Genomic DNA, 14,428 nt, shown 5'->3' with positions numbered 1-14,428 from the left:
TAAACCTGTTTCTAGGGAACTCATATATAGCTTTCCGGTAGAGGAGAAAGTCACCTGGTGCATATGCCATCCCTTCCTCACTTGAGATACTACCACCTGGTCTTTGGACATGTTAAGCACTGACTCCTGAAGGCTTAGATCCTTGTCATGGCCTCCAGTCACAAGTTTCACACACTTGCCCAGATGTTTCTCCCTTGGGAATTTCAGACAGTCTTACCTGTGTTTCTAGTCCCATAAGCTCTGCTACACACAGACCCACCTTCCCATTAAAAAACAAAAAAAAGTAATCATCTTCTTTATCCTTTGCATCTTTAATATACGGTTTTCACATTGAGTGCAAGATTTCTCTCTGAAGTGTACAGTTTCCCAAGATTTTCCCTGGGAAACTTGACGCAAATCCTCGCCCTTCTCAGATTCTGCTCAAACCATAGTAAGTTCTGTTATCCTCTTCTCCTCTCTGGGGCCCTGAGAGCCCCTTCTCAGAAACCCGTGCAGGCTCTAAACCTTAGGCACAGCCCCTTAGAGCCTCCTATACATGCTTTTATGGTCAAAGAATTATCCATTCTTCCAATACTGAAAAACTTCTCTGACATCATCAAATCCCCATGTTTCCTAGCTCTGCAAGCTTTTTCCTCTTCCAAATAAGACATGGCTATTCAACAAAACCCAAGGCTTTGTAAATTCTTGTCTTGGCTTTTAAAAAGTGTAATTTAGAGTCAAACCTGAGCAATGCCTTCTTTATTCATGGCTATCATATTTACCTTCCCTGAGGGGGTAATTCATAAAATACTTTTGGAAGTAAGGTAAGGCAAAAAGTGTGGAAAATGACCAGGGGAAAATGTTTAGTAATATCCTACTATAGCAATATGATAATAATAGATTCAATGGCCACTTATTGAATAACAAGTGATGTGTTGACTACTTTATCAGTAATCAGAGAATCACACAATTAGAAAGACAGAATTTAAGCTCCGGTCTAAATGACTCTAAATTCCAAGATTTACAGCCATTTTATCAGACTTGCAGATGGAGCTTCTGGCCTCAGGGACACATTCACTCCATTCCTTTGGAGTCATTACAAAAGGCATTATCTGGGTATATCAGTTCTTTATCAGAAGAATTATGATAAAGAAGGATTCTGATATTTTCTCAAGATAGAACATACTGATGCTTTTCTCTCTCACTTCGTTTGCATCACTCCTTGTTCCCCTCTACATAACCTTACATTTTACTGTCTCCCCTGGTCAGTCCTTAGCATTTCTAATTCCACAACACTCCCCGCCCATACTCATTCTTTGTCATCCTCCATTGTACACCTCGGTTCCTTGTATCACCCTCTACCTCATTGGCCCACACTTTCTCCTCATGTGCCATTTCTAATTACTCATCAATATCAGTCAATTGCATCTCTCAAAAACAGATCTTTTCCTTACCATTAATTGCAACCGCTTTGTCCAAGCCTCCTACACCACCCTCTTGCTTTCATGCTCTACTTCTCTATCTTATCCTTCACATTTCAACAAAATTATCTAAGTACAAATTTACTGTTCTATTTTTTTAAATGCCTCCATTTTGCCTGCCACAACAAGTCTAGACTTAGCTCAGAAAGCAACTGCCATCAAACGGTGAGCCACCGTACTTTTGTGGCATTGCCACCCCCATGGGATCTCAACATGCAGAGTTCTAGTTAGAATACGATGTTAGTCTTTGGAATAACACAACTGTTGAGAATGAACCTAAGACAATGTAATCATGCATAATTCTCTGAGTTTTTTGGGGAAAATGAAGTAACCACAATGGTTAAGGGGAGGAGAAGATTAGCTATCCCCCTACCACTTTGATTCCACAATAAAAGGAAAGAAAGTTTGGACAAATTCTGCCACAAAAATATTTATTAGCAGACTGCCTTATCACTCAACTTATAAATCAGAAGTTCCAATTCTGTTGTATATGTGTATGTTTGTGTGCATATGTGAATCTGCATGTGTGCATACTTTTCAGAAACCTTGCAAGAAATTTTCTCCCAAGGCAAATATGGCAATACGTCAGTGGTAGGATTGAACTTACCTTCTGTTGACATCCAAAAATAGTTTTCATCAGGACCATTTTGGAATTAAGCCTAGAAGACCTTCTCCAAGGGGGCAGACCACTGGCCCTGCTAGATTTTTGTGGGGGTAGGGATGTGTTTCTAAATTGTGTTAAGTAATTCATATGTCTTGATTAACACTGATTTTACCATGGAGATACCATTTCCAAGACCCATTGTACATAATAAAAAGCCACTGTCTTTAGCAATGAAACCTGATTTCTGTTATCCATTGTGTTAATTGATGAAGCATCTACTTTTGATCAGAAATATAGTTTAAGTGCTTGTAGTGACTGCCTCTGGAGTGTTGCCTTATTTTAGTTAAATGCTTGCTGACCATCCTAATAAAGGCAAGCTACTGTCTTTAGAGTAGAACTTATACTAACAAAGTACCACCACCATTTGTGCTGGAAAGATTTTTAAAAACAATACAGGCATCACAACAGTGTCAGACTCCTTTGCTCCTCCATGTCTCTGAATGGAGTGTCCCTTCAAGTTTTGTTTAAAGTTTATAATCCTACTTTATATATTTTTTTTCAGAGTGCAAAATGGGTTTTTTTGTTGTGTTCGTTTTTTTTTTTTTTCATTCTCTGACTATGAAGTATGTGGGGCATGCTTACTCATAATGACGGCAGGGTAAGCTTATAAGAACACTGTGATCACTAACACGAATCCTATTTTAAAGATGAAGAAAGAGATTTCCTAGTCCTACGTTGGGAGTTATTACAGGCATTGAACAAAATTAGTTAGAGCAATTTTTTATAATCTCCACCTCCATCTCAGAAAATGTGAACATCTGTTCCATTTCAGGCATATTAAGCACATTGGCATCTATGAAGTCTTAGGCCATAGAATTTCTTTTTCTTTCTCTTTCAATTACAAGGTCACTCACTATTCATAGATTCAGGATTTATTGTTCTCATGTCCATCAGTGAAACATATTACCTCTGTAAATCATTTAAAAACCTTATAGGGATTTTCTGGTGTTTTTTTTGTGTGGGCGGGGGTGTGGTGGTAGTTAGACCATTTATATACACAGGAATAATCTTTAGAAGCTAGAACAAGTTTTTGGATCCCAGAAGCAGAGATGTAGAGTTGTTCTGGGTGCATGATTTGCCTCAAATCATTAACTGTTAAATGGTAGGAACCAAGGCTTCTTATCCCAAATCTGTGCTCCCTTTGCTATTCTGCTACTGCTTATCCCCTTAAGACTTCTGAATCTATGTTGCCTGCTGCCCTCTTAGGGATACAAGATAAGGAAATAAATATCTACAGAATGACTCCTTTGGACCAGGCATTTTGCTATATGATGGGGTCTCATTTATTTTTAGACATCTTCAGGGAGGTGCCGTTTTATAGATCAGGAAATATAGTCCCAAATGAGTTATATAAAAAGTTATGGCAATCAAGATTTGAGCTAAGCTCCTGGGGTTTTTTTTTCACTACGTTATACCACAGATATTTTAACTAGTATCAAATTTAAGTGTTTCAGAACTTATAGATTCAGATAATCCAGAAAAGTACCAAATGGCACAACATGTGAATTAGAACAGTACTGTAAATATTTCAAAGTGTACCAGTCAAGCAAATTTATTTTACAGCAATTGCCAGAGGTTGTCATAGCAGAATTGAAATGAAAAGCAAAATTTATTAAGACAATGACATTCAATAATCATAAAATCAAAACATTAAGATTTTGTATCTCTCATGTTTATTCATTCAAAGATATATGATCTATCTCTGAAGAGAATTTTATTTGAAAAATCGTATCTTGAAAAATTGAGAAAGCATATGATGGCAAATCTGAGACATAACAAATGTGGCTTACTTTTTGAAAACTAGAATTTATTCAATTTTTATCAATGCAAATTTTTAATTATCACAGTTTTCTGTGATAACATGCCACACTTAAACATACAAAATCAACTTTTAGGATTAAAAAAAGATGAAATATACAATTTATCTTTGAACCCTCCTCCAGTTTCATTTTAGTGATCCGTTTACTGAATGATGGCTTCTGCCACTAGTCAATTTTACTTATGTGATGCCTATATACTTGAGAACAAAAACAAACAAACAAAAAAGGAATGGCCAGCTGCCAAAAACATTTGACAACTGTTCAATAAGTGCTTAGATGTTAAAAACTCCCTAAACTGGATGTCATACTGAAAACATTTCTATTGTCAGTAAATCTTTTTTTCTAGCCAAATCCAATTCAGCCACTACCTTCATCTTGAAAAAGGAGTCTTCAACCTACATTTTCCTAAAAGCTGTGTTATTCTAAAATAATCCCGCAGATTCCTTGCTTCCTCGGTCCTTTTAAAGAACATTGAGGGTATTATCCTCTCATATGTCAAAGAGAAAGGTGCATTTATCTATCACCTTTCCAAACCCATTTTTCATTCCTGAACATAATTCCATTTTTTCCTTCCTCATCAAGATTTCTTCACATTTTAAATTCATGTTTTTATTTGTTAACGCCACAGAGTCCAAACTTCCTTCTTTCCTCTCGAACATGTTTTTATAAAACATCAAAGTTTTTAGTTAATTAAATTTAAGAAGAAATATCTGCTGGACCTGTTGATTGACTTCAAGTAACCAAACAACTAGTTGAATGATTGGATCTTTGGTTTTTTTAGTTTGTTTTTTGTTTTAGTTTTCTGGTGGAGCATATCTGCCAGCATCTTTTGAAAGTCATAAGAAAGAGTAACTTAATGACTATATTTGAGATTATAAAGAATTACTACAAAGAGTGTGTATACCAGCTGTTTTTCATTTCTGCTGTGAACAGAATTATAGTTGATGGCTTAAATTACAGAGGATTTTGACAATAAAGCTCAGAATGAGAAATAGATTCTTGTACCAACCTATAACTACTTTTAAGCTGTTTATAAATGAAAGTTGAATTTAAATTATCCTAGCCCTGTCCTTTAAAAATATTAGCATAATTTTGTTTTTCATGGTTATAAAATGTCAGCTTTTCAGTTTCACTAGTCACATGAAGTTCATACACAGTAAAATACGTCAATTTATGTTCTTACTTATATCAAAACAATCTAAGACATACTATCCAAGATGCATATACAGTTGGCAATTGAAAAAGGGAAGACACCTTAGAGTCCATATGATTTTGAACCAAAAAACATTGCTGAATTTAGTATGGCATCTGGCACTCTGTTTCCAGTCTGACGACTTTCAAATCATGGGTTTGCTTCTGGTGGTAAATAAATGCCTAACCATTACTGCACTGATGCAGACTCTGGAGAAAGAGAGAAATTAGATATCACTCAAGTGTCCCATTGGTTTGAGGATGGTGCTGCAGATGCTTGAAAGAGGCTTTCTACAAACAGTATAACATTATAACTGGGAGATATTCACTTAAGTGCTATAAATACATCCAGATGACATAAAGAGATAGAAAACTAACTGACGTCATAGCACGAATTCCTAAATTTCATTTAGGATTAATATGGTTACTTCATATATTAGTCTAGGCAAACATTTATCCCCTTTTTGATAAAAACGTGAATTCTCAGCTATTTATTGTGAATATATCTCCTCTAAGTATTAGGACCATCTATCATGGAGCTGAGGGGGCAAGGTTTAGTTTTTATGATGCTGTGGTCAAATACCTGGCAGATAACTGCAGTTGTTTGCTGTCATTGAGACCTCTGCATGCCTATATCCTGTTCTATAACAGTTTATCGAAGTGTGGTCCCTCAATCAGCAGCAGCATCTCTTGAGAGTTTGCCGTAAATATAAATTCTAGGAACTTACTCTTCACCTACTGAATGAGAAATCTAGAGGTGGGGCCCAGCCCTCCAAATGATTGTCATTCATGCTTAAGTCTGAAAACCACTTTCCTAGAGGCATTTACACAGACCCTAAGGTCTTTTCATGAATCACGGTGAGAAGCCACAGTTCAAGACTATTCCAAAGGAGCCTTGCTAAACTCTGAACCACAGCTCCCAGTAATTCCTTCAGAAGTCAGAGCAACATGGAGTCTACATCTCCAAAGCAGTCTCTCCTGAGAAATGATCAGGGTCTTGAGAAAAATCTCAAAATTAGCTACAGGGTATGAGTCATGTGATGCCAAAATGAAAGGCCATTCGTTCATTTCATCAACTGATAAACTTGAGCATCTACTAAGCCCTAGTCACATACCTGAGCTAAGGATCTCATAGTCTAAGAGAGAAGATAAGATATAAGCACAATCATATAATACATGGGAAAAATATCGCTTCCAAATGAAGGAAATCAGACTAAACTTCAAGGAAAACAAGCTAAAATTGCAGCTGCTGATTATTTAGACAATGAGTAGCCATAGAGATATACACACACACACACACATATATACACACACACACACACACACACACACACACACACATATACATACATATATACACACACACACATGCATACATATATATATACACACACACATACATATATATACACACACACATATACATACATATATATACATACACACGCATATATATACATATATATACACACACATACATACATATATATATACACACACACACATATACATACATATATATATATATATATATTTTTTTTTTTGAGACACAGTCTCGCTCTGTCGCCCAGGCCTGAGTGCAGTGGCCGGATCTCAGCTCACTGCAAGCTCCGCCTCCCTGGTTTACGCCATTCTCCTGCCTCAGCCTCCCGAGTAGCTGGGACTACAGGCGCCCGCCACCTTGCCCGGCTAGTTTTTTGTATTTTTTAGTAGAGACGGGGTTTCACCGTGTTAGCCAGGATAGTCTCGATCTCCTGACCTCGTGATCCACCCGTCTCGGCCTCCCAAAGTGCTGGGATTACAGACTTGAGCCACCGCGCCCGGCCAACACAGATATATTTTTAAGCCACCATGACACATGATCAGTGGTAAGGTCTGGGAAGGTAAATTTGGTGACTCTATTCTCCAGAAGGAGAAAGAAATGGAAAGGGAAGACCACTCTAATGATAACAACTGAGATATGAGTAGAGCCTAACCTAGCATGGAAATAGAATCCAATAGATTTGTACCAATGAATGGTAATGAGATTATTAGTAAAGATAAGGGATAGGTGGAACATGCATCTGAGGTTTTGACATTAAAGAAATGAGATTTATATGTTACTAAAATTAAAATGTAATAAAAGATGAAGAACAGAGCTTGAGATGGAAAGCTTGTTGTGTTGTGAGCATGTGAAGTGTGAGGTGCATGATGAGAATGCAAATTAAGGTGTTCAGGTTACAGGTAGGATTGGGGGACTGTCATAATTCAGGAGAAATAGAACAGGATCGTGCATCCAAATTGAGGAGGCATCTACACAGAAGTGATGTTATGGAAGTTGATGTTATGGAAGGAAAGGATACTTTTAAGGGAAAGTGGACTGAAAGAAAAATGAAGTGGACCGCAGAAAATATCTTGCAGAAAGACGGTATTTATGGGTGGTAAGAGAGGTTTCGATGAAAGAAGCAGGGTAATCAAAAACATTATGTTATGTAAGCAAAGGTAGTATTTATCTGAAATTTATCAGTATGGGTGGACCAGTCGTTCACATCTCTTCTGATTTCTGAATGTTCTGTTCTTACTGGTATTCATGTTGATATGGCTTTAAAATAATCTTAAGCCTAGAGAAGACATGAGGCAATGAATGAAGATCTAATTATTACACAACCCCAATTTAGGGGAGTTTCAACACTTTGCACTACTTTGTGGCAAACTGGAAAATAACAGATTACCAGAAAGAAAATAGCACATGCCCAAAATAATACTACAATCCACAATCTGGCCTGAAGAGTCCTCCCGTTAGCCTGTGACTCCTGAACTACACTTAGTAACACATTCATCCCTTAGGAATGAACTATTGATTTGTCTGCATCTCCTACTAGGCTAGAAACTAATGACCAATATTGTAAAGACAGTTTAATATCTCACAGGTAATGCATGTGAATAGTTAATGAATGAGTATTTTAATTAAATATTAACTGATATTATATACTGGCTTTATTGTGTCCTTTTTTTTTAAATGATTCCTTACTCAACTAAAGTGTTTACATCAATGAGTGGTACAATTATAGATTGTACTGGCCTATGGGCATATAGCCTGGCTATAGTAAATATAATAATTATTTTTGGAGAAAACTGGATTTTGTTTTTTAAAATGTAAAACTATATCCTGCCTAAGGAATATAAGAAATGCCAAAATATGACACATTTGGTATGATTGTTTCTCTAAAACTTTTTTCCCCTAAAAGCTGCTTTTTAAAAAACTCTTCTATAGCTAAAGTTTTTATTCCAGGTATCCTATAGTGGAGTTGTTAGTGCCTTATATACCTGTGTTAACTTTACATGTAGCAAACACTTTTCTGAGTCTGCCCTGAAAAGTTACAATCATAGAATGATGTCTAGATGGCTCAAAATTATCAGACTACTGGAATTAACACACATGTATAAATCTCAGGAAGTGAGTTTTAGTGTCCTTGAAGTCAAAAGGATTGTCCCAAAGCCACCCAGAGCAACGGTCAAGAATGTCCCTCTATCGTTGATGTTTTATAGCCCAAATATTTTAAGTTCCATGCTTAATGCAGAGTTCATTTTATTCTGAAATTTATGAGTGTTTCAATTTAACTTGATCTAATCATCAGGTAATACACTGCCTATCATCAGGGAAGCACAGTAGAGAGCTAAAGACATTGATATTGGTAGACTCAGCATATCGACAGTGTTTAAAATTTAAGTGAACTATGAATCTTGATATCTTAGTCTAAAAAAGAAATTGACGAAACAAAGACTATCCAGAGGATAAATGATTTCTTATTCTTAGAAACAACAAATGAGAAATCTGAGATGGTATATTAGAAAAATTAAGATAAAGATAACAAATGATAGTAGTCCTCAAACATTTAAAATTTTCTCATGTAAAAAGGGGGAAGAGTAAGGAGAGAAATTAGATTTTAGAACTAAGTTTCTTTTATTTACATTCTACTTTTTGATTCTTATGAACAGATTAGCACGGTGAAAAATAACTTGGCAATATTTTATGTGTAAGATGAGTAGAGACCAGAAAAATCATGTCTTTTTATAATCATTCATTTTAATAATATTCTCAGTCCCAATATGCAAGAACTGACTCCCAGTAAATAATTATCCCAAGTTTGCTTTTATTTTCTCCCCAACAGAAAATCAACACAGCACACATAATCTAAAAAATCATTCCTCCACAGTTCAGTCAGTTGCCATTTTCTCTCTCTTTTTTCAACTGGGTAAAATGGCCAAGGGTAGGATCAATTGAACATAATAACATTTAAAGTAAGAGCATACTGATATCCAAACATACGGCTTTTACAAGCAATCAAGATTCTCTGTGATCTGTGGATCAAAAATGGTGAAATTCAGCTGAGTGCAGTGGCTCACGCCTGTGATCCCAGCACTTTGGGAGGCTGAGGCAGGTGGATTGCCTGAGGTCCGGAGTTCAAGACCAGCCTGGCCAACATGGCGAAACCCCATCTCTACTAAAAATATAAAAATTAGCCGGGTGTGGTGGTGGGCACCTGTAATCCCAGCTACTTGAGAGGTTAAGGTAGGAGAATGGCTTGAGCCTGGGAGGCGGAGGTTGCAGTGAGCCGAGATCGCGCCACTGTACTCCAGCCTGGGCGACTGAGCAAGAGTGTGTCTCAAAAAAAAAAAAAGGAAGTCTGCATTTCATTGCTCTTTTCATTGATTTTTCTCCTACTTTTTTCACAACAACAACGTCATCAACAAATCAAAATATAAACCTTTGTACCTCCAAACTAGCTTTAGAATATTTGGCATCATTGAACTCAACGAAAATTAATGAAGGCTTCCTTTTTTGGTCTTTCAGAAATGGGACATTTGGAGATGTTTATGAAAAAAGTGTGCATGTTTTCATGTCCTATTGTTATCTTTGTAGAGTAGTGACTTCTACTTTTCTTTGGAATTTTTTAACAGACAATAAAGATTATGATGCATACTTATCATACACCAAAGTGGATCCTGACCAGTGGAATCAAGAGACTGGGGAAGAAGAACGTTTTGCCCTTGAAATCCTACCTGATATGCTTGAAAAGCATTATGGATACAAGTTGTTTATACCAGATAGAGATTTAATCCCAACTGGAAGTAAGTTAATGTTTTCATTTGAGAGTGTGCATATTCATGTGAGTGTCTGTGTAGTCATCACTTTTCCATGGAACTTTAATGTTTGGTTCTTTACTTCAAAATTTGTATCTGTTAGTTTCCCTAGAAAGAAATGTCTGTGTGTGTTCACATGAAATTTAATTTTTGCTAGCTCAGAGAAGATACTCCATTACTGTATAAAGCATCTCATTTTGTGAGCCTTGACATTGAAAGAAACCAAATGAGAGATTTGTACCAGGAAAAAATATTGCTGACGTTAGGAGAAGCAAGTCCCAAACTCTATTCAGTGAACTATTTTCATTTAATTTCTGAAAGAGATTCTACTAGGACTTTCTGGACCAAATTTTCCATTCACTCATTCTGATGCACTCTTTTATCTTTTGTAGCCTACATTGAAGATGTGGCAAGATGTGTAGATCAAAGCAAGCGGCTGATTATTGTCATGACCCCAAATTACGTAGTTAGAAGGGGCTGGAGCATCTTTGAGCTGGAAACCAGACTTCGAAATATGCTTGTGACTGGAGAAATTAAAGTGATTCTAATTGAATGCAGTGAACTGAGAGGAATTATGAACTACCAGGAGGTGGAGGCCCTCAAGCACACCATCAAGCTTCTGACGGTCATTAAATGGCATGGACCAAAATGCAACAAGTTGAACTCTAAGTTCTGGAAACGTTTACAGTACGAAATGCCTTTTAAGAGGATAGAACCCATGACACATGAGCAGGCTTTAGATGTCAGTGAGCAAGGGCCTTTTGGGGAGCTGCAGACTGTCTCGGCCATTTCCATGGCCGCGGCCACCTCCACCGCTCTAGCCACTGCCCATCCAGATCTCCGTTCTACCTTTCACAACACGTACCATTCACAAATGCGTCAGAAACACTACTACCGAAGCTATGAGTATGACGTACCTCCTACCGGCACCCTGCCTCTTACCTCCATAGGCAATCAGCATACCTACTGTAACATCCCTATGACACTCATCAACGGGCAGCGGCCACAGACAAAATCGAGCAGAGAGCAGAATCCAGATGAGGCCCACACAAACAGTGCCATCCTGCCGCTGTTGCCAAGGGAGACCAGTATATCCAGTGTGATTTGGTGACAGAAAAGCAAGGGGCATCCCGTCCCTGGGAGCTTGAGTGGAATCTGCAGTCCAGTGCCTGGAACTAAATCCTCGACTGCTGCTGTTAAAAAAACATGCATTACAATCTCTAGAACACGAGGAAAAACAGGGTCTTGTACATATGTTTTTTGGAATTTCTTTGTAGCATCAGTGTCCTCCTGTTTTACCATGTCTTTTACCATTACATTTTTTGACTTTGTTTTATATGTCGTTGGAATTTGTAAATTTACATTTTTTTTAAAGAAGAGACTGATGTGTAGATAGAAAACCCTTTTTTTGCTTCATTAGTTTAGTTTTAGAATGGGTTTTTATTTTATTTCCTTTTTTAAAGTTTTACTTTGCTTTTAACATTTCCTTGGGGTGCTTGGACAAATCTATCCAATGGGACAAGGAGCACCGGATTCTTTCTCGGGTTCTGCCTAGGATCAACTGGGCCACATCGGCCTTCAGAGAACAATGCAACAAATGCCAGCATTGCCATTTGGGGGAAAAAAAAAAAAAAAAAAGATGAGAAGAACACTTGTTCATAAGAGGGCCCCACCAGTCAGAGCCCTGAATCTCTTCCTTGTCCCACCTCATTCCCCACCTCTACCTTTCTAACGGCAGCATGATGTGTAAACTCTGTGGAGGGGTGGGGGCGGGTCTAACTGTCTTAACATTTAAGTCACTGCTCTTCAGAATACACTCTAGACCCAAAGGTGTGCTAATCACTTCACAGTGACCACTACAGAGTGCTAAGAAGAGAAGATCAAGGGCATGAAATTGGGGAAGAGTGTTATTTCCGTTTTTTAAATGAGTTGATGTACCCTTATATATATATACATATATATATAAATATAAATATATATAAAAACAACAAAACAAAACAAAAAAAAGAAAAAAAAAAACAAAAAAAAAACAAAAAAAAAAATTCAAGCCCTATATTTGATCACTTCCTGGAAAGGCATGAATGTGTTTGTGGCTGTTTTTGTTTAATATTCTACTTCCTCTTTTCCCTCTATAATTTCTCTGCAAATGAGATTATGTGCAAATGCCAGGCAAGTCAATTCAAAAGAGTGAATCAACGCAAGTCAAAATGAAATTTACACTGAAGGCTTCCAAACCAAAGGGAAGGACAGGATGTGTCATCAAATGTTTTGTCACCTTGTATTATACAAAATGTTATTTTCTGAAGAGTCAGAGAAAATCTGTGAAACTTATTGTGCGACCCCCTTGTAATTAAATGTTAACTCGCTTGTATTTAATTTTCAACACTACATTAAGAATTAAGTGGTTTCAGTTTGTGGACATAAGCAAAACTTATTAATATCAAGGTGTTTAAGAACTCAGGAGGTCAAACATATGAATACCAACAGAGATCAGTATTTTCAAAATAAACATTATTTATACAAAATAGTTTTTAAATTAGATCAGAAAGTATTTAAAATAATTAATTTTACTGTATAAAGAATTTGCTTTATTTTAGCTATGTAATTCTATCTTTCAGAAAACAGAAAGCTGATGCTCCCAAGAAATTCATCCCTTACCATTTAGCTTTATGTTTGAAATCAATGACATAAGCAGCTAATTCATATTCATGTGAAGGTTGATGCAAAATCAATCACAAAGGAATCTGCAGAGGGCAGAGTTGTTAAAAGGAACTATTACCTATGTAGCTTTTAGTTTTTAAAAAAATCAATGTGATAAAAACACTGATAATAGAACTTATACATTAATTTAGTGATTCATTGTAGGAACTCTCATCCCAGTCATCATCTGTGGGCCTGTGTAGTGACTATTGTATGTTTGCTTTATTCCTACCACCATTTAATGAGAAAACAATTCTACACTTTGGTCACAATAGTAAGGTGGCCACACACACACACACACACACACACAAAAGTGTAAACTGCAATGGGGTTCATTGGGGAAGGTGAGATTAATTTGCAAATATATGAGGAAGAAGTATAAGCATTTGGAACAATGAAAAGGTCTCAGTATCTGTGTGACAAGGTAAAGGAGCCTCGGGATGTGCATTGATTATTATTTGCTTAAAAAATGTTTATTTCCCTGACAACTCGCCTGGGTCCTTCTCTACAATCTGTTCTTTATTCCCGTGCTCTCCCCTTGGATCTGTGTCACATTTTCACAAACCAGAACTGAAGCTGCAAGGACACATACAACTTTAAGGTCAGCTTTGCACATTGGGTTATTTTCCGAATCTGAGAAGGCCATTGTTTACTTTGTACTATGGACAGCTGTCAGGGACTGGTGGCAGTGTACCTCATTGGACTGGATTCCAAACTCCCCCCAGTGCTCAGAAAACTGTAAACATGGCAATGGCCTCATTTATCTCTTTGTTTTTTAATTTTCTTTTCAGTGCACGATGGAAGTGTGGAATAAATGTAGAGGAAGTAATCAGACCACAGTCATATTTTAGGCATCCATAGGCATTAATTTAGCTGCATTGGGAGTACATTTTTTGTTCTCTTTTTAGTGTAGATTTAAGCACTTTGAATAGCATGATTCAGGGATTGATGGGTAATATTTGATATTCTCACAACTTATGAAACTTCTTTTTCCTCTAATGCTTTGTCATATTTAAAAAATGAAATAAATGCAAAAGAGGCTATCTATGGCTTTAGAAACATTCCTCCCAAGTATTCCTCTATCAGCTCCATGTGAGAACAAATGAAGGAAACTGTCATGTGTTCACGTGCTCTGTGTTTAACAAAAGTTCTGTTAGAACTCACAATAAAAAGAGAAAAAAATCGATGTCCCCTAGTGCTTAGGTTTCATCCTTCGCTTTTTTCAGTGGGGGCTGTGGGGGATGAGAATATTCTAGTTGTAAAAACACAGTTGAAAGTATGAATATGTTAGCCAAGCTCGGGGAGAGAATGGACTTCCAGACTTGGACATATGTGATGTTTGGTATTGCCTGTTTTTCATCATTTGCCGCTCGAGCTCTGAACGACACGTTGTGGATTCTAAAGATCATCTGGTTCTTTAGTGTAACCTCTACTTGCTGCTTATGAGCATCCTACCCCTTATTCTGGTG

General features: G+C 37.0%; 1 protein-coding gene across 3 annotated transcripts in view; it reads left to right on the top strand.

Annotated features, from left to right (window-relative positions):
* The window catches only part of IL1RAPL1 (interleukin 1 receptor accessory protein like 1), a 1,387,436-nt gene extending 1,373,291 nt beyond the window's left edge, over positions 1-14,145 (top strand). For all 3 annotated transcript variants that reach the window (XM_007991337.3, XM_037986574.2, XM_073013828.1), the window contains 2 exons: positions 10,077-10,247; positions 10,652-14,145. In XM_007991337.3, coding sequence (XP_007989528.3) covers positions 10,077-10,247; positions 10,652-11,370 — 890 coding nt within the window. In that variant the 3' untranslated portion in view covers positions 11,371-14,145. The remainder of the gene's footprint in view (positions 1-10,076; positions 10,248-10,651) is intronic.
* The last annotated feature ends 283 nt before the right edge of the window (positions 14,146-14,428 follow it).

Source organism: Chlorocebus sabaeus, chromosome X, assembly GCF_047675955.1.
Source record: "Chlorocebus sabaeus isolate Y175 chromosome X, mChlSab1.0.hap1, whole genome shotgun sequence".
Classification (NCBI taxonomy): domain Eukaryota; kingdom Metazoa; phylum Chordata; class Mammalia; order Primates; family Cercopithecidae; genus Chlorocebus; species Chlorocebus sabaeus.
This window is presented reverse-complemented; position numbering and strand designations above follow the sequence as displayed.